Source organism: Drosophila takahashii, chromosome 2L (genome assembly GCF_030179915.1).
Source record: "Drosophila takahashii strain IR98-3 E-12201 chromosome 2L, DtakHiC1v2, whole genome shotgun sequence".
NCBI classification, from domain to species: Eukaryota; Metazoa; Arthropoda; class Insecta; order Diptera; family Drosophilidae; genus Drosophila; species Drosophila takahashii.
This window is the reverse complement of record NC_091678.1, coordinates 5,584,880-5,605,854: the sequence shown is the minus strand read 5'-3', so window position 1 is coordinate 5,605,854 and position 20,975 is coordinate 5,584,880. Positions and strand designations below refer to the sequence as shown.

The 20,975-nt window shown below is 41.3% G+C and overlaps 1 protein-coding gene across 1 annotated transcript in view; it reads left to right on the top strand.

Moving 5' to 3' along the window:
• The first annotated feature begins 1,100 nt into the window (after positions 1-1,100).
• Positions 1,101-20,975, top strand: part of robo2 (roundabout 2) — a 45,188-nt gene continuing 25,313 nt past the window's right edge. Inside the window, exon 1 of the mRNA XM_017150124.3 lies at positions 1,101-1,670. Within this exon, the coding sequence (XP_017005613.3) occupies positions 1,388-1,670 (283 nt within the window). The 5' untranslated portion in view covers positions 1,101-1,387. The remainder of the gene's footprint in view (positions 1,671-20,975) is intronic.

Genomic DNA, 20,975 nt, shown 5'->3' with positions numbered 1-20,975 from the left:
GACAGTGTCCAAGAACAAGAACAAGAACGGGTCTCCACTTTGATTTCCATTCTATTCTATTGCATTGTGAAACGACCAGATCGTCTGGCTTTATTGCAGTTTGGAAATAGATGAGCTAACAGCTGGAGAGTGAGTGCGGCACTCGAGCAGATTAGATAGCAAATGGTCGCCCCTTTGAAGGCGTTTTTCGACTGTCGCAGCCACTGGAGGGTTAAGCTGAGGGGGGAGGAGAGGGGCCGGACAATGGAGCCAAGGGGGCAATCAAATGCAACAAGTAGGGATTATCCAAGCTCGAAATGTTTTCGGATTTGGTTGGAAACTATCGAAGCTGAGCAGCACAAAGGTTGGCAATTTGTTGGCTTGACAACGTGAAAAAGAGTTTAAATGATCGAATGGGATGAAAAGAGTTTTTGGATAAACATTTCGAGACGAGAAATGGATGTGGCATCGTGTTAAAGTCCACTTGAATGTCGATAAGCTGCATTTTTGAATAAAGCTGAATATCTTGTGCATTTTTACTAATCCATTGAACTATGGGGACATTGTCAAAAAGTTGACAATAGGTAAAGTCACTTTTTATCTTTTCAACTATGGGGACATTGTCAAAAAGTTGACAATAGGTAAAGTCACTTTTTATCCTTTCAATTTATATGTGCTTACCAAAATGTGTTTACAAAAAATATTTAAGTTAAAAATTAAAATGCTGTTATTATTATGATTCTCTATAATTATAAGTACTTGACATATACCTTTCCGAATCGCAAATACCCCCACTATCCCTGCAAATAAACTCAAAGATACAATGAAATGTAAATGACTCGGCCTTATCAACATCATGATTCATCTTCAATCCAAACGTTCCCATCCAAAATGTTGCCCGACTAGCTCAACGTAGGAACGCTTCGAAACGAAACAAAACAAACCGAGTCTGCAGTCCAAGCAGTAAACAAAGATACAGATACAACGCGTTCCACAGCATGCAACAAGCGGCACAAAATGGCAAATGAAACGCCACACGAAGCTGCACACGAAGTGAGAGCCGAAGGGCACTTCGTGCCGCCATTCCGAGTACAAACGAGAAATGGCTCCGGTAGTCTAGTCGCATTTTGATTGTCGGACGGTTCGCATGTGCTGGGGGAAGTTTATCCGTATCCGTTCGATCCGTCGGGTTCCGCGCGTCGTTCCGGGAAACAACGGACTTAGTGGCGCCGCCATGGACTCAGAAGTCTAGTGAAGAACAGAACTCACAACGAACTCGAAATACAAAAATATATTGTGTGTGCCAAAAGAAAGCCAAGAAAAACCAAAAGAATATATCGAGAAATGAGTGCAAATCTATTTTAAATGGTGTGCAATTAAAGGAGCCGCAACGAGAATACTTGACAAAATGCATTTGTGCGAGATGCGTGGCATGCCGCGTCGGTTGCAGCCTCAGTGTTTAGCCAACGAGAGCGAGATTCAAATTAAAATTAAAATTGGGAATGAAAATGAAAATAAAAATAAAATCAGAAGTAGCAGCGAGATCAAACGCCGACACAGAAACAATCGAAATGCTCCCGAGGAGGACCGGCTAAAAATAATCAAAGTCGATCGGAGGCGACGGGTGATATTCCCACTGCTGCTGCTCCTCACGGGATTAAATGGATTAACTCAAGTTGGAGCGCTCAAGGGTAAGTGTCAACAGATGCAGATCCCGAGTTGCATTTGCGATCTATGTAGAAACACCATTTGAAGGGCAATATGACATAGTGTTACCTCTCCTTCAAAATCCAAAGCAAAATCCTTTGTGGCTTCATATGAGCTTCTCCCTCCTCTGACTTGCACTCCCCATTTATTTATTAGCGTCATTTGTTTCCATTTACGTTTTTTTTCGTCGACTCCATCTTTTTGGCTATTTTTGGTTGCAACACAGCACAACACACAGAGCAACAACAAAGTGAAATTAAGGCACTGCGGTTTATTTATGCCTGCAACGTTCGCTAATGGATTTTAAGGCCGCTTTATAGACAACGCGACATCGACTCTGCTCATAGACCCATTATTCATGCCTCTCTCCCTCTCGTTCTCATTAGAGATGCACATAATGGGAAGTCTTTTCGAATGGATATAGCTGAATGTTTGGTTTATCGTAATACCAAGGTGTTTCAGAAGTTCTACGCAGGTTAGGGAAGGTTAAGAAGTTGATATTGACGATAGCAATTGGTAAATGGGGTTGAATCATCAGGAGATATTTCCTAGTAACGTAATCTCATAGTCCAAAATCTCTTTCCTTTATCTTCACATTAACGAATAACCAAGAACCTAATGTTAACCCACTGAACCCACTTAGGGATCACATTTAGAAAAAACTAAATACAATTTCCCCAGAATACACAGATCATATTACAAACCAAAGTGAAGTGTAGAAAAAAAGGGAATAGATGAGGGTAAAACGAAACAAAAAATGTAAACCCCTAAGGGAGGATCACGGGAAAGATCACTCACCAGAGACCGAACTTTAGATAAATGAGTAATGAGTTCGAAAGACTAATCAACCGAGCGCAGTTTTCCCCGCACCAATACCAATCTTACAACTGATTACAGGAAAATCAAACAAAGAATCGAGTTTGTGGCTTTTGCGGTTGCGATGGCAAGTTCAAAAAGAAAACTAAAGCAAAATGCCTTTGAGGTTGGCGGGTTAAGTTGATTGGGGGTCTTTTGAATTAAGCCCTTTGGCGATTTCATGGCTCGGCAAATCCGCCGATAAAACATGTATCTAAATGAGCTTAGCCCGAGTCACACACCCCTTTTGAAAGAGCGCTGAGAATGTTGTAATCTAATGCTTATTAAACGCTTTTTAATGCCAAACCAACGACGCCCAGTCCACCGATATCGTCCATGGACACACGCAACTCGGATTGGGATTTTTGAATTCGGATCTCGCTAAACACTTGAACACGCAGCCTGAGGCTGCATAGAGTGCCATATAGCGAAGTATATGTATCTCAGCTCTTCCCATCCCAAAAATCCCGATGTGACGTGGCAAGTGTTGCACGCGACGTCGCTCGTTTGATATAATAAATTGTATAAAATTATCTGCACCGGCACACGACAGGATTTTCGTTCCATACTCACTTTATACCCGACTGGTGGTGTGTGACCATTCGGATTCAGCAGCTTTTGGGTGGTGGGTCAATCGCAGTCGGCTTGAGAATCTGTCGGGGTCATAAAAATTATCGCCCTCGACACAAAGTTGCAGGGTTGACAGACTTGGCAACCTTCTAATGCCACTCTGGGGAGCGTTTTTCCAGCTAACTGGACTCGCTGCATTTATTTCTCTGTTTTTTTTGTGACTCCGGGGGTGGCAGACTATACTATCCAATCCTTTGTCTTGGCCATTTCTGTTGGCATTTTTTTTTTGTGATCCGTGCCTTTCGGCTCTTGTGCAATTTTCTCATGTGCATTATGCGAAAATTGGGCTAAGTAGCGGTCTCTGGCTTACTTTCTTACTTTCCCGGGCGATGGAAATGGAGTCAAGTGCTGTGGCAGCTCCGTAGCATGTTATTTGTTCAATCACATGATTGCCCTACCAATCGCCCGGCACTCAACGAGATCTCCCATTTGCTCCCAGCTGCAGGCTAGATAATAAGGGGGTCTCTCCTAGGCAAGGTATCCATGGCCTGCACCAATATGTCGGCACAGAGTTTGGGGCAGGAATGTGATTGAAAGTCGGGCCAATGTGGGTGGAGGTGTTGCAAGTCGGCTGGCGAAAGGTCTTCTGGTATATAGATGTATGGCGAGAGATATTTGAAACTAGCTACTTACAATGCAATAAAGATCTTGGGTAGTTTATTTTTATTTTATGGTTGAATTAAATAAGATTTGGAAAGGGATTGAAATGTAAATTAGACTATCTTATATTAATAATTTAGTTACAGGTTCATATAAAGAACAAATTTTCAAATTCATCTGGTTTAAAATAAATAAAAAAAATAAAAAAATGCAAAAATATTTCAAGAAATAAAATCTTCTGAGTTTCACATGTTTGAATACTTTTCGTGGTGTATAGGAATATATTTAAAATACTACATTTAATAATAATACTAATATCTTTAAAATATGACAAACATAATTTGACAAAAAACAAAATATTAAAAAGAAAGAGCGTCACAATCATATTTAAAGAAGTAAGCAACATACATTTCCAAGATATATAATATAATATTATTAAGAAGAATGTTAAAAACCGTGATATATTTTTAATCGATCTAATCTTAAATACCTTTTATATAATCTTAAATACCTTTTACTGCAGTACAGAAATTACTGGGAATTTGCTTCACATTCTCCAGAAAATATATGGCCACTCCTTGGGGAAAAGCATTTTACGACTAATTGCAACTACCCATGGCTGTGGTTCTCCTCTCTAAGGCCGTTCGATCTTGAGTCGGCTATTTGCCAACCAAACAATAATTAATTATTTAAAACAACAGTCTTACAGGCAGAACCCAGAACTCGGGCCCAGTAATAGCGGCAGAAACATCGGGCTGAAAGGCGACTTGGACATGGTCAGCTGGGTAGTCGGAGCCAAGTTTTGCCTACGCAAAGATTTTTGTTATTTCTTGCTTCCTGGAGATCTGGGGGACCCAGCTTGACAGCCAGTCCAAATCGCCTCGGTGTACGAACGTATATATATATATATCTGTGTGTCGGCCTGGACGTACTTGATATAGCCGTGGGTTTTATGTACATTTTGTTGCCGTTGCTTTGGCTGTGATATTAAAAATAAAGGAAAATTAAGCCTGGCAGCCGCGTAAAATGCAAACTTGCATCCGAAATGTTGCAGTTATGCCAGTTGGCGTTTAAAGCCGTTGCTGTTGGCCACATTTTTGCATGCAATGCAATGCAATGCAGCGCCTGGAAAATGGTTATTTCGTTTTTTTGAGAAGGCGTTACTGCTGAATTTTCCGAAAAGTTTTTTCTGCCCGTTTATATTCGTTCGTGGTGGCTAGCTCGGAGCAAATCTGAGCTGAGCTGGAAAAGCTTGGTGAGAAAAAGGTTCGCAAATTGCATTGGAAATGCTATGTGTGAAGGAGTTGAAGAATCGGAGAGAAAGGCGGGAGAAAGGAGTGAAAAGGAGGGGTGTAACCGGAGGAGGATATGCAATTCTGGCGAGGTCAATCAACATGGAAATTTGATTCACAAGTTATGGGAAAAGGCAGTGAGCGAGGGAAAACAACTGAGTTTACGAGAGATTTATAAGATATCTTAATCGAAAAATGTAATAAAGTGGGGCATAACAATTTAAGATATTTATTAAAAAGTTTTTTATTGTAAAGAACATAGTAAATTTAACCACACAGTATTGTCCTTAATCTACAAAATATTTTTAAGAATTAAGGGCATCAAGATTTATTATATCGTTTTTAATTGTAAATACTAAATTAAACCATTAAACCAGGCAGTTAATTCTTTGTTTAAGAGCTAGAAAACTCCAACTATTTTCCTTAATCAGCAGGAAAAATAGTTTACAGTTAGGCTAAATGAGTTCACTGGGAGGATCAACAAGTTTCGCTCCGTTAATACGTATTTAATTACACAAATCTGAAATTTCCGGGTGCCCCCGAAAAGAGGTTTGTCTTTGTCTGAGTCTGTGTCGTTTATCCTTAAGCAAGTCGCCAGAGATTTGCATATTTGCACTTGATGATGTTGCTGCCGCAGTTGCAAGTTGGCGCTGTTGCAGACATGGCCCCCAGCAATAGCCATTTGGTTTGGCTTTGGCTTTGGGTTCGGGTTTGAGTTGGAGCTTAAGTTTCAGCTGCCTACGCGCGGCGAGGAAATTATGAAAAATTTTCAAAGAATCGCCTTGAGTCATCGTTTGCAGTCAGTTGCCAACAACGTTGGCGTTTTGGATTTTTCTCTCTTATTTTTCTATTTTTTTCTGTTTTGTTTTGAATGGGGCTAAAAAAGTTTTTATAATTTGTTAACAAGCCCAAAGAGATCGGCGCCGCAGAGTCCGCAGCTCGGAGTCTCCCGGCAATTATGACAAGTTGACAAACGGCTTAATCTCAATCGGCGACTTGCTGTGCGATCCTCGAATCACAGAAGATGCGCGGCATTTAAATCAATAAGAGTCTCGACTCGATTGTCCATCGTCGTCGATCGCTGGACGTTTATCGCATTGGGGATATCTAATATCTGAAAAGGGGACTACGGCTACAGTGACTCTCCTTCCAATGGGAACTCCAAGTCGCCGAGGCCCGTGTTTAAAGTCTTGCCAGCGAGTGCGACACATGCAAATTGGCCAATGTTGCTAAACAAGTTTCGCGGTTGTTGCATTTGTGGCTTGTACTCACCTGCGTACGACGACAACAACAGCAGAAACAACGACAACAAACATGCAAAAATTGGATTGCCGACTCTGCGTGCAAATAAGGCAACAGCAACAACAACCCAGGCCAAAAGCAAGTTGGCTATAAAAAGGCGCTGCCGTTGCAGACAATCAGCCATAAATCTAAATGACTGTCAACCCAGGCGAAACCTACAATGGAGTCTTGTTCTTGCAGCAGCAACATGTTGCCGATCCCCGCCGCTTACCTCACTGCACACTTCACCCCTTACTCGCACTCATTTGCCGCTGATAAGACACTAAAATATGCTAAAAAGCTAAAATAAACTTGATATTGATATTGCGGTGGCATTGCCAGTGCCATAAAGCAAAAAGCATTTAGTTAGGGATCATACTACTCGTAGGAATTCCGGCGAGGGGCCTACAAAGTGGGATGGAGGGGTCCTAACCATTAAAAAATGTCGTTGCTATAAAAACTGGGAAAATATGTAAGCAAGGCTTTAATGTTCATAAAAAGCCAATAGACAGAGACACCATATTTTACAAACTAATGGTAAAAGTAATGTAAAGATATATTTATTACTATTACTTACTTTAAGATAAAACACTAATGTTTCCCGTTTTAGATTTAAATACAAATTATTCCACTTAAAGCATCACTTAAATTAGATTAAACTATATAAGATATTCAACAACTTCATTTCACTCTGCACCCATAAGCCTCTCAAATAAATTACGCATAAATTTCCCATGAATTCTCTGGGGTAACCCAAGCCACTGGCCACTAAACTTAAACACTTTTAATTCAGGTATCGCCGCATCGGATTGTATTTTATAATTCCTTTTTTTTGTTCTCAGCAGTCAACTGAGGAGGAAGAAATCCAAAGAGTGGGCTGGCAACCTGCCCACGTCTGTCTGAAGATTTGGTAGCTTTTGCCATTCAACGAGTTTGTCATAAAATTAATTTGGTTTTTAGTTGGTTAGTTGATGATGAGGATGGTCCACAACCTGCTCTGTGGCTTAAGATTTTTACTGGTTTTTCCTTCTTCGTTCGCTTGAGGTTTTTCCTCTCTTTTTTACTCCGAGTTAATTTATTGCACTTTTGCGACGACGGCAAATGGGGAAATGCGATATGCCAATCACTCGAGAGTGCGGCGACACTTTTCCCGACCATTTCCCTACCCTTCCCATCTCCCCGCCATTTCTCTGCATGTGTCTCTGGCTTTCCGAGGGGCATGCGTTTAAGATAAGGCCTCACTTGTCGCCTCTCGGTATTTCGACTCGGTCCGATTCTTCTTTGTTTTTTATTTTAGCATTATTTACATTTTGAAGACTCTCGAAAGACATCATGCGGCGACCTGCATTCTGTCTCCTGGGATCTGGGATCGTTTCGAATTACAGAGCTCTTCCGACATTTGTGCCTGTGGAATTGTTTACGGGTTGGTAAATACCGAAGAGAACTTGGTAAACATTGCAATCAGAATTTAGAACTGGGTTAGACGGGTGTGTCCCTCTATTTTTCCGGGGGGCGTAAATATTTAATTAGCTGACGCACCTTGTGGGATATTGGATATTTGGTTTTGAATTTCTGGGAAGTGCTAAAAACAGACCTGGTGTATTTTTCCCTCAATTATTAACCCCTGAAGAAAGACCGGGAATGTGGCTGTAAAGGAAAAATTAATTAAAATTGCCGCAGCAATTAATCAAGCCAAGGAAGGGCAACTGAAAGATAAAGGAATTTGCATAGATCGACGATCGGCGAACGGCGATCTTAAAGACGATCGCCCGACAGCTGAGTGATCTTTCTTTATCTGAGATTGATGCGCATCGCGTGCAGGGCAGAAACATCCACATCCAGTCGCAGATCCACAGAGACTATATCTCGATCTCTGGGCAGCCGCAGCATGATCATTAATAAACCGCTGTGAGCTGTCAATGGGCATCAACGTCCAGCGATCTGCAATCTCTGGGAGATCTGGAGGATGGGGATCTCCGGGGAGAGACCTCTTGGAACTGAAACTGGCTGAAATCAACACGAGGATCAACTCAGCGAGGATTGACTGACAGTGTTTGGCACTCGGATTGGCTGTGATTCGGTTCCTGTGACAATTGCCAATTGCCTGGCCGGGTGATAACTTTATTTGATCGATCTCAACGGAAATCGTTGCGGGAGCCCCTCTTCCCCTCTCCGTTTGTAAACATTATTGCATTGCCTTTTCGTTTTGTAAACATTCTCAGGCTGAGCCAAAGTCATAATAATTGCCCGGCCGAGCAGACACCCAAACATGTCGTTGTCTTATAAACAAAAATTCAATAATGCATCAAAACCAACTTAAAAAAAAGGGAGAAGAATTGAAAAGAACATGGGAACGCAGGAGCCTTTGGGGCTGCCTTCTTCGCGATACTGCAACATAAAATAATGATGATGAAAATGTTGCACATGCCGGGGCTGCCAGGATGAGTCGGCTGACAATGATGAGGCATGATGACAGACCAACAAATCGAAGGTTTTGCAGGCTGCAGGCCAAAGTTGCCACCGTTGTTGGTTGTTGTTCTTGTTGTTTTGGTTGTTGCTGTTGCTCCTTGTCGGTTTCACAATCGACAGCAATCGTCATCGTTACCACAACACAGTGGAGCACATTGTAAAACATTCGCACAAAAGAGCAAGGGCACAGCAATTGCAACTAAGTGTGGGTAAAAAACGATGCCCATTTGGGAGATGGGAGAATTTGCGTTTGCGGAAAGTCTGAGAATCATGTTTATGCGTGTCAGGGAAATCAAGAAGAATTATCGCAGATTAACATATCGATATATAATTGATTTATCTTTATATAGCCATCGTTTAGATATTTTGTTAGTTAATAAATATATAATTAAACCGAATATTCATGATTTCGTGTTTATTTTTCAAATTCTATTTGAAGTAAAGAAGAGAAAATTCCACTCATAAAATAGGCAATCCAATCTGTTTCCCTATCACCAACAAATCCTACTCATCTCCTACTTTATCTCCATGCCATTCGTTTTTATTAGCAAATCCTTTATCAGCCAACGCATAACGCATAAACCCCATTGCAATATCCCTCCGAACCCCTCGAACCGGCATCAATTTTCTGTCTGTCTGCCCCCCACACACACACACACAGGACGGAAAAAAAAATCGCAATAAAAAACACGAAAAAAACGAAAATCTGCCGTCGGGCAGAAATTAATTTTTCATAATTTTTTTGCGCCCTTTTCTGCTGTTGTTATCGCAACTTGTTCGCCAAGCGACTTCTCTAACCCCCCTGAACCCGCCGCCACTGACTTTGGCCATGTTTTGTGAAAATATCTGCCGCTTTCGGGGGGTCAAGGTTGAGTAAGTAAAAGGGGGCATCGCATTTTGTGTTATTATTAAAGTTGATTGTCAAATGCGGCCCTTAAGTGATTTTTATAGGGCTTTAATTGGGCGAGGACCACGGCTCCGGCGGCTTGCCCTTTTTGAAGCTGGCCCAAAGGGACAAGGACTGGAAAAAGGCATGCGGCTTAATTACTCACAGTAGCCCGAAGGCAGGAAAATATCTTTTCTTTTTTTCCCCGCTTTTTTTCGCATCTCTCTTGCAAAGGAATTGCAGACTCCCCGTATCTCATTCAAGGTGCAAACTTGCGCGCGACATTTTCTGGTGCTGTTGCTGCTGTCGATGTTGCTGTTGCTGTTGGCTGACTGTTGACAGCATGACGTGACAACATGCAATGCAAATCGTGTGACACGATGCCCCAAAGGGTTAATGTATAAATTAAATTTCTGCGCTCGCAAGGCCGCACTTACGTATCTCTATTAGCTGCGGAGATACAGATACAGATGCAGCTACAAGACAGGTCAAGACCCGAAATGCGTAGGGGAGACCATAACAAGAATTGCCAATAAAGAAGTTGCCTTAACTTGGCTTAGCGAATTTTCACGCTCTCCCACACACTCACACGAAAGACTTGGAAAAGCAATAAGTAAGGAGGGAAAACAAAGACCAGACATAAAAGTTGTATAATTTCGCATTGGCAGGTCTAATCCCACCAGGTAGGAAAACCCACACACCTAAATCCCCCCGAAAAGTATTTATGATTATATATATTGTTTCTTCTTTTTTTGTTATTCCTTCGTCTTGGCCAAAACCAGCTGCTTTTGATGTTTGTTTTTTCTTTGGTTCTTTTTCAACAAATTAAATTTTTGGCTGGGCAAAAGTTTTGGCAATAAAATTTAACAATTCCCCGTCTACAATTTTTATGATTATCTCTCCTCTTCGGAGGATAGGACGATTGGAGGTCTGTGGCAACAATTTCCATTTACAATTTCGTTTAATGCGAGTCCAAGAAGTTGCCTAATTGTGGCGGGAAAATCTATTTCAATGTTCGACGGTCTGGAAAATGGCCGCAAAAGCAAAGGCAAGGTCAAAGGCAATTCGAGCCGCTCAAAAGGAGTGGAAAATCTGTTTTGTGGACTCAACTGCGTAGGTAGAGAATTCCAATGGTGCAGCGGCAGCAACAGCATCTCACAGCTCGGAGAAAAGAAAACCAAGTCAAACAATGGTGGAAAAACAAGAAACGCATTCCCCGCATGAGCAAGTCATAAATTTTCCCCGAAAAAAAAAGAATAAGAAAAACAATAAAAACGAAGCCAACACAAAAGGAGAACACGAATCGAAGCAGCATTGAAAAGCAAATAGTCCAAGAAAAGAGGCTGAAAAAAGGTTCTCCACAAAGTAGGTAGGCGACCCAGCCAGTCGATGGATAGATAACTGCACTCGTGGGCTGGCCAAGTATCTAAAGTATCTTAAGTAGGTTTCGGCTTAGGTAGATCTATGGATGCAGGTGTCATTTGGCCGCAGGGAAGCCTTAGATTGGCTCTTCTCTCTGGAGGCGAAAAGGAAATCTAAAGAAAACCATATGCCGAAGGAAATGGGAAAGGAAAACTGTATTAGGATAAGATATTTGAGGAGCTCATGCTGACAGGGTCTTAGATCTTTTGTAGAGATGCTAGAATGAAATGGTCTTCTCAAAAACCTGTCTGTTGAAAAAACAAAGCCATACACTTTGATACATTTTAGTAGATAGTTCATGGCTTCCTCGAGAGAACCCCATATTAACCCCAACCTCAGTGATCAACACATACTTCCTTCTTATAACTTTTGCCGTTCAGTCGGGACCGCTTGTATTCAGGCACTTAAGCGATCGCTAAACGAACGCATTCGACCAGCCCCGAATCGCATTAATTCGCCTGCTCTCAAAGAGATACTTCCTCTGCGAAATCGCCAAGTCGAAACTCCAAACTCCAGACTGCAGACTCCGCCACTTAGCCAAAGCGATCATTCAAATTTCAGTCTTTAGTCAAATTACAGACCGTTTGGGGTTCGTTCCTTGGCTCTCGTATCCGTATCTCTGCAATTTTGAGCTACAAATTTGGCGCCCACACAGATACACACACAAATAGCCGAAAATGGCAGCTAATTGGAAGTAAATCGAGTTAAACTTTCTTTCGCTTAGCTAAGCTAAGCTGAGCCGAAAAAAAAGAAAAGACCGCGAATTGCACGCATGAGCCCGAGGCATTTTTCGAGATACATGGTATCTCGTGTTGTGTATCTCATAGTTTGCATAGCTAATTAGCCAACTTTGGCTCCACAGTTCCCGTTGTCGGTCGCCGATCATTGATCAGCACCGGGGAGCCAAGGCTAACGAACCAAATGTATCTCATGGAACGTTCTCACATTAGTCACGCGTTTAACATATTTTCGTTTCGTTTCGAGGTCCGTTTTAAATTTAATATATTTCGTACCTGCGGAAAAAGAGAGAAAAAGAAGCGACTGCTGGAGAGTCAATGTATGCAAATATTTTAAGCTGCAAATCCAGCGTGCGTAACCGGGGAGAGACAACAAAATTATGCACTGAGCGGAAAGTGTAACTAGAATAAGGCATCGTTAAAAGAAATTGTATGTGAGGAATAACAGATTAATGTAGAATTTCTGTAAACTGAAATATCTTTACCAAAATCATGCAAACTATAAACTTATAATCCACTGATCATCTAGTTGATCATTCATTTGATTTTTATAACATTCTGGATAAGTGTAAGCTTTAATAAAATATTATAATAATTATTTTGATCTATTCATAATATTACCACAGATATTATTATATTTTTAATGATCATTTTTTTTAGAAATGTTTTGATAATTTGGAGCTTTTCTGGTTTTTATTAAACCCAGGGAATATTTTGTTCTCAGTGTTTAGATGGAGCTTGAAGCCCAGACCCGGACCCATCTGCATATGCTAAACACAGGGTCCAGCATTGTCTCTCCTGGTTCCCCGACTCCTCACTCCTCACCCCTTGGCGAGCACTTTTCTTGTATCTGATTTGCGACAGTCAAGTCAAGTCAAGTCGCGCTATCTGCTGCCTTAGCCTCCTTATCCCTTACTCCTCGCCCCTTTCCAGCTGAATATGGTAAAGAAGCTTTGGTAAAATGCTAGCGAATTAGGAACGCGGAATGCGATCGATACGTGCAACAGGGAGCAGGCAGCAACATGTTGCACATGCCGCAATGTTGCTGTTGCCGCTGCTGCTGCTGCGTTTTACCTGTGGTCAAGTCAAGAGCAACTCCAGCCCGATTCGTTTCCCATATTGCTAATGCGCGGAGTTCGGTCTGCAGAATCGTGCTCACGGCCACTTGGGCAGCTGGAGACTGGAACCCGGGCTTTTGGACTCCTTGGACTTCTTGGCCATGCCAAATGGAGTCTCCCAATGGCAATTAAGGAGCCCAAAACGTTCTGTGTTCTGCTGCCTGTCCGGGGCATGTCTCTTATTGTTGCTGCTGCTGCTGATGTTGCTCCTCGCAATTCTTAACGGTAATTATACCCGTTACTCGTAGAGTAAAAGGGTATATTAGATTCGTGCAAAAGTATGTAACAGGTAGAAGGAAGCGTTTCCGACCCTATAAACTATATATATTCTTGATCGGGATCACTAGCCGAGTCGATCTAGCCATGTCCGTCTGTCCGTCTGTCTGTCCGTCTGTCTGTCTGTCTGTCTGTCTGTCTGTCTGTCTGTCTGTCTGTCTGTCTGTCTGTATGAACGCTGAGATCTCGGAAACTATAAAAGCTAGAAGATTGACATTTTGCATGCAGATTCTAGGAGTTCCTACGCAGCGCAAGTTTGTTTCAAAAGGGTGCCACGCCCCCTCTAACGCCCACAATCGCTTATATACGATTTTAAAAACTTCAATATTTTGGAAAAGTAAAAATGCAGTTTTATTGTGTTTATCAATACCTATCGAAATGTAGAAGAAATTTTTTAAATCGGACCATTCGTTAAAAAGTTACGGCGGATCAAAGTTTTTCTCCATCTCTTTCGCACTCCCTTTAGCTGAGTAACGGGTATCTGATATTCGGGGCACCCGACTATAGCGTTCTCTCTTGTTATGTTGTTCGTTTTGGCAGGCCGCATTTTGCGTAGCCCTCTGAAATGGATTGAAATTCCCCCAGTGCCGCGGTTCTTGTGTTAAATTGGATTAATTTGACAGTAAAATGCAAATGAGCCAAATGCCAAATGCGAAATTAAACTTTTAGGCTGCCATTCGAGGGAAGTTTGGACATGTTGCTGGCAACAAATTATGTTGCTCCTCGCAAAGCCATTTTTCTTGTACTTCTCTCTGTGGCTGCCTTTTAAAATAATCAACATGCTTTTTGGGGAGGCGCACATGTTGCTGCCGTGCAACGAGCAACCAGCAACGTGCAACAAGCAACAGCCAACGAGCAACAAGCAAAGTGCAGCAATAATTTTTAAATTGAATTTTTTTCTTCCTACTGCCACTGCCGCCAAAGTAAAGCAAAAGCAAAAGCAAACAAATCTGCCGAAAGAGCAGACAAGTTTTCTTGGTCTCCCGGTTGTTCTGCCTTCTAGTTGCCGGGGGGCAAGTCTCGAAGTTGCTGCTGCCCTTTGGCAACATGCATCACCGGAGTCGGCGTCGTTTTTCATATTTCTGCACTCACATGAGTCGCAGTTTTACTGCCTTCTTTTTTGTGTAATTTTTAATTCATTTTCCTCTTTTTTTTGTTCCATAGCCGGAGATTGCTTAATCGATTTGCCATGACTCGGGCGCCAGCAGCAACTGATAAATTGTTTTGCCATGTGTTTATTAATTATAGCGAAAATGGAATGTCAGAAGTTGGTGGGGGGAGAGCAGGGGCAGGGGGAGTAGACCTCTAAGAACTCTATCAGTGGCTCCTCCAGGTGGTCCCAGCCAAGAGAACCTGACAACAAGACCAAACATTCGTTTGTTGCTGCTCATTTTGGTCATTTACAAATGGAAATTGCATTGATTTGATGTTGGTGCTGTTGTATCTTTTTTCCCTCTAGCTCGATGGCTCCTGATGATCCGTCGACTGGATATATCCACTTTGATGATATATTGCCGCCCAAGTAACATTCTTTTCCCCCTTTCGACTGGCCATATTTGATGCCCAGTTACAAGTTACAAGTTACATGACGTTGTCGTTGTCTCTGTGCCTCATGTTGCCGTTGTCTTTGGCGATGTTGCTGCTTTGTGTCTAGAGTGGCTGTTGCTGCTGCAAGTCGCTGAATTTTCTTTTTTTGTTTGCATTTATTAGCATTTTGCCCTTTGCTGCCGCTGTCGCCTGTCAGTGGTCGCTGTTGCTCCTGTGTGTGGCAACATTTTCATGTTCATGTTGCATCGATTTACATTATAATTTGTGTCTGTGGCGGAAGTCATTTGTGAGAGGGAAAAAACTGCCTCACAAACTGGCAATCAAAGAGCGACAGAGGCTAAAGATGCAGTTTAGATATGGGGGATATATACTACTCATTCCCTACCCAAATCATTCACGCTCCTTAGGCTTTATGGAGGCCCACATCTTAATCAAGCTCTCATTCTTCGAAGATTTTTCTAGCCCACTCATTAGACCCGATAGTTTTCTGTAGCAAATCGTCTCATAATTTTTTGATTAGTCAGGCAGGGAGCAGAATTTCCCCCTCATGCGCATTTCCCAGCCAATCCACAAGTGTCGCTTTTCATTAAGCGCATCGAATTTCCCGCGCGCGATGACAGCTGCTCAGAAAAATTAAACAAAAATATATCGAAAATGCTGGAAATATTTCAGCAAGTCAAATAAATATTTCATCTGTTTATTTAAAAGAAAAACGAAAACTTTCTTTGACACCTTTGACTCTGGCATATGGCCAGTCAATCACCCAATGCCCCGCATCAATCAATCAATTAGAGCAGTTTTCTTTTCTTTTTCGGGGGGAAAATCAAGTTAAAGTGCGTTAAAGTCTTGGCCGTCCAACGACGGACTCTTAATGTTTATCATAATAAGCTGAGCAAACAGTTGCTCCCGAGACTAATGAGGGACTAGAGTGGGAAAAATGGGCAGTTGTGGGCGGTGGTAGACCTTCATGATCTAATGTTATGACAGCTCATCAAGTGTCAGCGCAGAATGCTGCCAAGGGAGAAGGAAACGGAGAAGATGGCAACTCTGGCTGCTCTCTAATGACATTTACTTTTAACGCTTATTAAATGTTGTGTGTGCCAAAGAAGCTTAAATCAGTTTGCCCGAGGGCGAAAGGCAAAGGCTCTGGGGCTGGACATTAGTTGAGGATAATAAGGGTTCGTTTTAATGGCTTTTTGCGCCCCAAAAGCAGCTCGAAGGGTAGAAGAGTTTTCGGTTTCCCTTAACCAACTGGTTGGAAAGTTTTTAATATTTATTTTGGCTACTATATTCCATATTCAATCATTTTTAGTAATACCCTACCTACTATTTAATCTCTCTGAAATATATTCGCCCCCTGAAAGTATCTCATTTCATTTAAAAAGTATCTTCGCTTCTGCCCCACCACTTTGTATCTTCTTCCGCTCGCGCTTAATAACAGCAATTTGTATCATCATCAAGTCTGTTTTCTTGACTGCCATAATAACTCTTAGAATCTGTTGATTCGCTGGTGTTTTCTTCCCCGCTTGTTTTCTCTTTCGATGCGATTTCATGGCTCTTGATTAACGTTGTTTCGTTGTCGTTTTCGTTATTTTGTGTCGCTTAAGCTGCTGGTACTCGAGTTTTCGGACAATGGACCAGTGCCAAAAAGCCTATTAGCTTTTTGATTTCCTCTTTTCACGACCCTTGGGGCCTCCGTTTGAAAAGGAGGTTCAGTGAACGCTCCTCGGTTCGCCTTATAATTATGCGCTTTTGGCAATTAAACGACAGTTGCCCCGCCCCCTGCCCTTTTCGCCGGCGACTCCACCGGAATGACTGGCCTCCAAATATGGCTAGTGTCATAATTCTTGTCAAAAGCCAACCCCCAAGCGACTAAAGTCCACAGACGACAGTCCACGACAGAGAAAAAAGCGGCGAGGGGCTACAAAAAACTGCATAAACATTGCTGATTGAAATCAACTTTGGCATGAAATCAATCATCGCAAGAGACGGCAACCCTTCTTTCTTCTCCTGCTATATATATTTTTTTCTTCTCATTTTTTGGTTCAAGTCTCGCCGTTGTCCTGCCTTTGCTTATCCGAGTTGGAAATCTTTGCCCAGGGCCGATGAGGCTGTTTATTTTCTTTCTTTTTATTTCATCGCTAAATGGATACCCTAAATAAAGGGTATCGCATATTATACTATAGAATTTTAAAGAGGTCTTATATTAAATCCTGTAATTATTTTTATTTAACATTAATCGAGAACCATTTAAAGTCAATGGTGGAAAGTATGTTCATATATTTCATTGATCAAAACATTAGCTTATTGGTTCTGTAAATATTTGAAAGTGATTCCTTTTGTTCAGAAAGTATTACCAAAATCATTGAGTTGGAAATCACAATACACACTCCATTAGGAATTTCACTAACCTACCCATTTGAAGGGCATTTCCTCTTCGACTCCATTCAGTTTGTCATCCCTCCACCATCTTTTTCCAATCCAATCCCCTTGGTCAGTGTTGAGTTTCGCGCTTCGAGTGGCCCTGGATTGCCGACGATGGATTCCTTTCGACTGGCTGCAGGACATGCAACATGTGACATTGAGAGCTCCAGTCCGCTTTTATTAGTGGGCACTCAAGAAGGTCGGACCCTCGCCTCAGATCGCCGACTTTATTTATGATCATAGTCCGCCGGCTATTGCTGCTGCCGTTTTTCAGCTCATTTATTCATATTTACATTTAACATGCGTTTTTCTCTAACGAAGTCGGCGTAAATCGATATTCAATAAACGACATCTGTGAGCATTTTTTTCCTCTGTTTTTGTGCTGTCCCAAGTCGCGACCCTTACCCTGCTCGATAATGATCTCTTTGTTGGATTGGATGTGGATGGGATTGTATTGGATTGTGGAAGGCAGGCAGCTGGCCGTACGGATCCGGGGGTTATAACATAGATGCATATCTGTCAGGGATGTCAAAACGACAAAACATAATTTATGCTGCACATGCGACAGTCCGTCCCATAAACGGGGTTTATGTGCAATTGTTTTATGGCCCTGGTTTGAGTCTGGTTTTCAGTTTCGGTGGCTACTACTGGATTTTTTCCACGAAATCACTAGGGCTACCTCATTCTCCATGCTCCGCATGATTCACTAATAAATTTCCCTTCCTTTTTCTCTTTCTAGGTAAGCAAAAAGCGAGGAAACGAAATTCATAACGATCTGTTGGAGAGATCTACAAACGGAATTCCAATATTAAATGTGGAGCATTTCGGCTGCTGGAAACTGTGTCGCAGTCATAAATCAGACGAGCCATTGACACATTTCCTAGAGCTTTCGGGTTGTATTTTTAACCGTTCCAACATCTATCAAAAATAATTAATAGAAAACTTGTCGAAATGTCAATGGGCATGACAAATGTAATTAATTTGGAGCCACAAGAAAAATTGACAAATTATAAACTTTGGTGCTTTTACATCATCCGAGTGGATTTTAACTCGGTTTCGGGTTTCCTTTACCGCACAATGCGAACTGTGAAATTGTTCAAATCGGCTTATGAAATAAGCAAATTAAAATCTAAATAAAATACAATTAAGAGATTAGGCTGAATGATTAATTGGATTTCGGTTCAAAGCTCTTTTTTCCACGCAGCCATTTTTATACCCGTTACTCGTAGAGTAAAAGGGTATATTAGATTCGTGCAAAAGTATGTAACAGGTAGAAGGAAGCGTTTCCGACCCTATAAACTATATATATTCTTGATCGGGATCACTAGCCGAGTCGATCTAGCCATGTCCGTCTGTCCGTCTGTCTGTCCGTCTGTCTGTCTGTCTGTCTGTCTGTCTGTCTGTCTGTCTGTCTGTCTGTCTGTCTGTATGAACGCTGAGATCTCGGAAACTATAAAAGCTAGAAGATTGACATTTTGCATGCAGATTCTAGGAGTTCCTACGCAGCGCAAGTTTGTTTCAAAAGGGTGCCACGCCCCCTCTAACGCCCACAATCGCTTATATACGATTTTAAAAATTTCAATATTTTGGAAAAGTAAAAATGCAGTTTTATTGTGTTTATCAATACCTATCGAAATGTAGAAGAAATTTTTTAAATCGGACCATTCGTTAAAAAGTTACGAAGGATCAAAGTTTTTCTCCATCTCTTTCGCACTCCCTTTAGCTGAGTAACGGGTATCTGATAGTCGGGGCACCCGACTATAGCGTTCTCTCTTGTTTCATCTATTATTTAGTTGTCACAATACATATACTCTATTTTTGGGCGTTAAGCATATTGGTTTCGATATGAAATGAACTTTTGGCAGGTGATAATGACAGACTTGATGGGATTATTTTTCAATTTTTCGAGGGTGCGATGATTTGCAGTTTTCTTGGGGTTGGACTACACACTTTTGAGGGTAACAAACATGAAGGGAGTGGCAATTTATCCGCTTATCGATGTGTTATGAAAGTTTTTTTTGAAACAGATGTGGAAATAAAATACAGAAAGTAATTAAAACAAGACAAATATTTAATGTATATTCGGGATTATTTATTGTAATTAAAAAATAAATAATTCTCATATTCTATGATCTTCTCAACAAAATCAAAATGTCTTAACCATCCATAGAGTAACTTGAACTCCATCTCCTTCCATTCTCACCTTCATTATGCACAGTATTCACCGTACATCATCTTTATCACTTCATCTCTTGACAAATGATCTCACATTATAATGCAGATTTTGGATTAGCATAGCTCTTAGCTGACTTCATAAAAGATTTTATGTGTCGGATAAGCTCGAGTTAAATATTTTTCGGTTACATCACTAGTTGGCCGAACGTTCTCTTGGCCAATGCAATTTCTCAATAAAGCAAACGGTTGCCCACTCAGAAACAGAAACCCTTTTCCATTTTCGCACAAATGGAGCCGAAAAAGGAAGGCGAGATGGAAAACAAAGATATAAACTATAAAAGAGTTGATAAAAAAGCTGTGTAAAAAATATGACATTGATAGTCCCCTCTTTTTTCCCAGCAACACATGAGTCCCTTTTTTGCGTGCACCTCTCTCATATATATTTATGACTGGGGACTGGATTGTAAATATGCTGGTTGGAACCTTTAAAAGGATTTCAGTGTTTTTCATTTATGAAATTATTGATAAGAGCCGAGGCGAACTGGCGACGTTTTTGTGGCGGTTTCTTCTTTTTAGCAGAAATGCATATTTTGCTGATAAGCGAAGTGAGTGAGAGGAAACTTGGATCCCAAATTCCCTTTGGCGGAAAGTGGTTTCCCTCCCCCTTCCCATCGACCCACTCACATGAGACTTGAATGTCGAATTTAATTAACAGCGCAAAAGTCGCACAAAAATGGAGCAGAGAGGAAAAAACCCCCTGAAAACCCCTTCAGACAATGGAAAAGTTGTTCTAGCGAAAACGGGGAAAAGGGGTCGGTGGTCTGGGAATTTTGTACCCTGTGGCGCCAAATTAACAATATGCGTACAATGTGCGAAAAAAAATCTGCAGAGCCAAGACCAAAACCAAGATGGAACAGACAGAAAGACCGACTGTCTGGGTCTGGAGCATTTTCCCTGGCACCTTCGGGCGATTTGGCTCATTAGCGACTCCGCCAGACTCGAGTTGGCGTGCTCTGGCATAAATTTGACATTGAAAATGCGAGATGAAAATGCTCCAGACTAGACAAATGGCTGTAGAAAACAGTGGTTATAGTGGAAGTTTCAAGAAAAAGTTATTGAAAATATTATCTCCTCATACTTTGAATGAAAAACTGAAAATATATACTGTTTTCTAAAATAAGTTTATTTATTAATTTTTTAATACATTTTAAATACCATGTATTAAATCAAATTAAATTTTTATAATTCATTTAATTTTATTTTTTTAATGCAATATTATTAAAATATATTTTTCAAATATTTTTTCCGAAACTTTACAAATATTTACAATTTTTTCGACCCACTGTGGCCTTCTTATTTCTATAGCTCTCAGCAGGGGAGGCGCCTGCGGTTTCTCGTTTCTTGTTTTGCCTAATCAAATGCTGCGCCCAACGGGATTGACTCCAGATGGCAAGGGACGCAAAGGATCTGGAGGGTTCATCTGGGGCTAAGGATAAAGCAATATGTTCCTCTTCTATTAATATGCGTGTTTGGCCCAAACAACATTTTGAATAATTTATTTGATTTTTTGATTTCT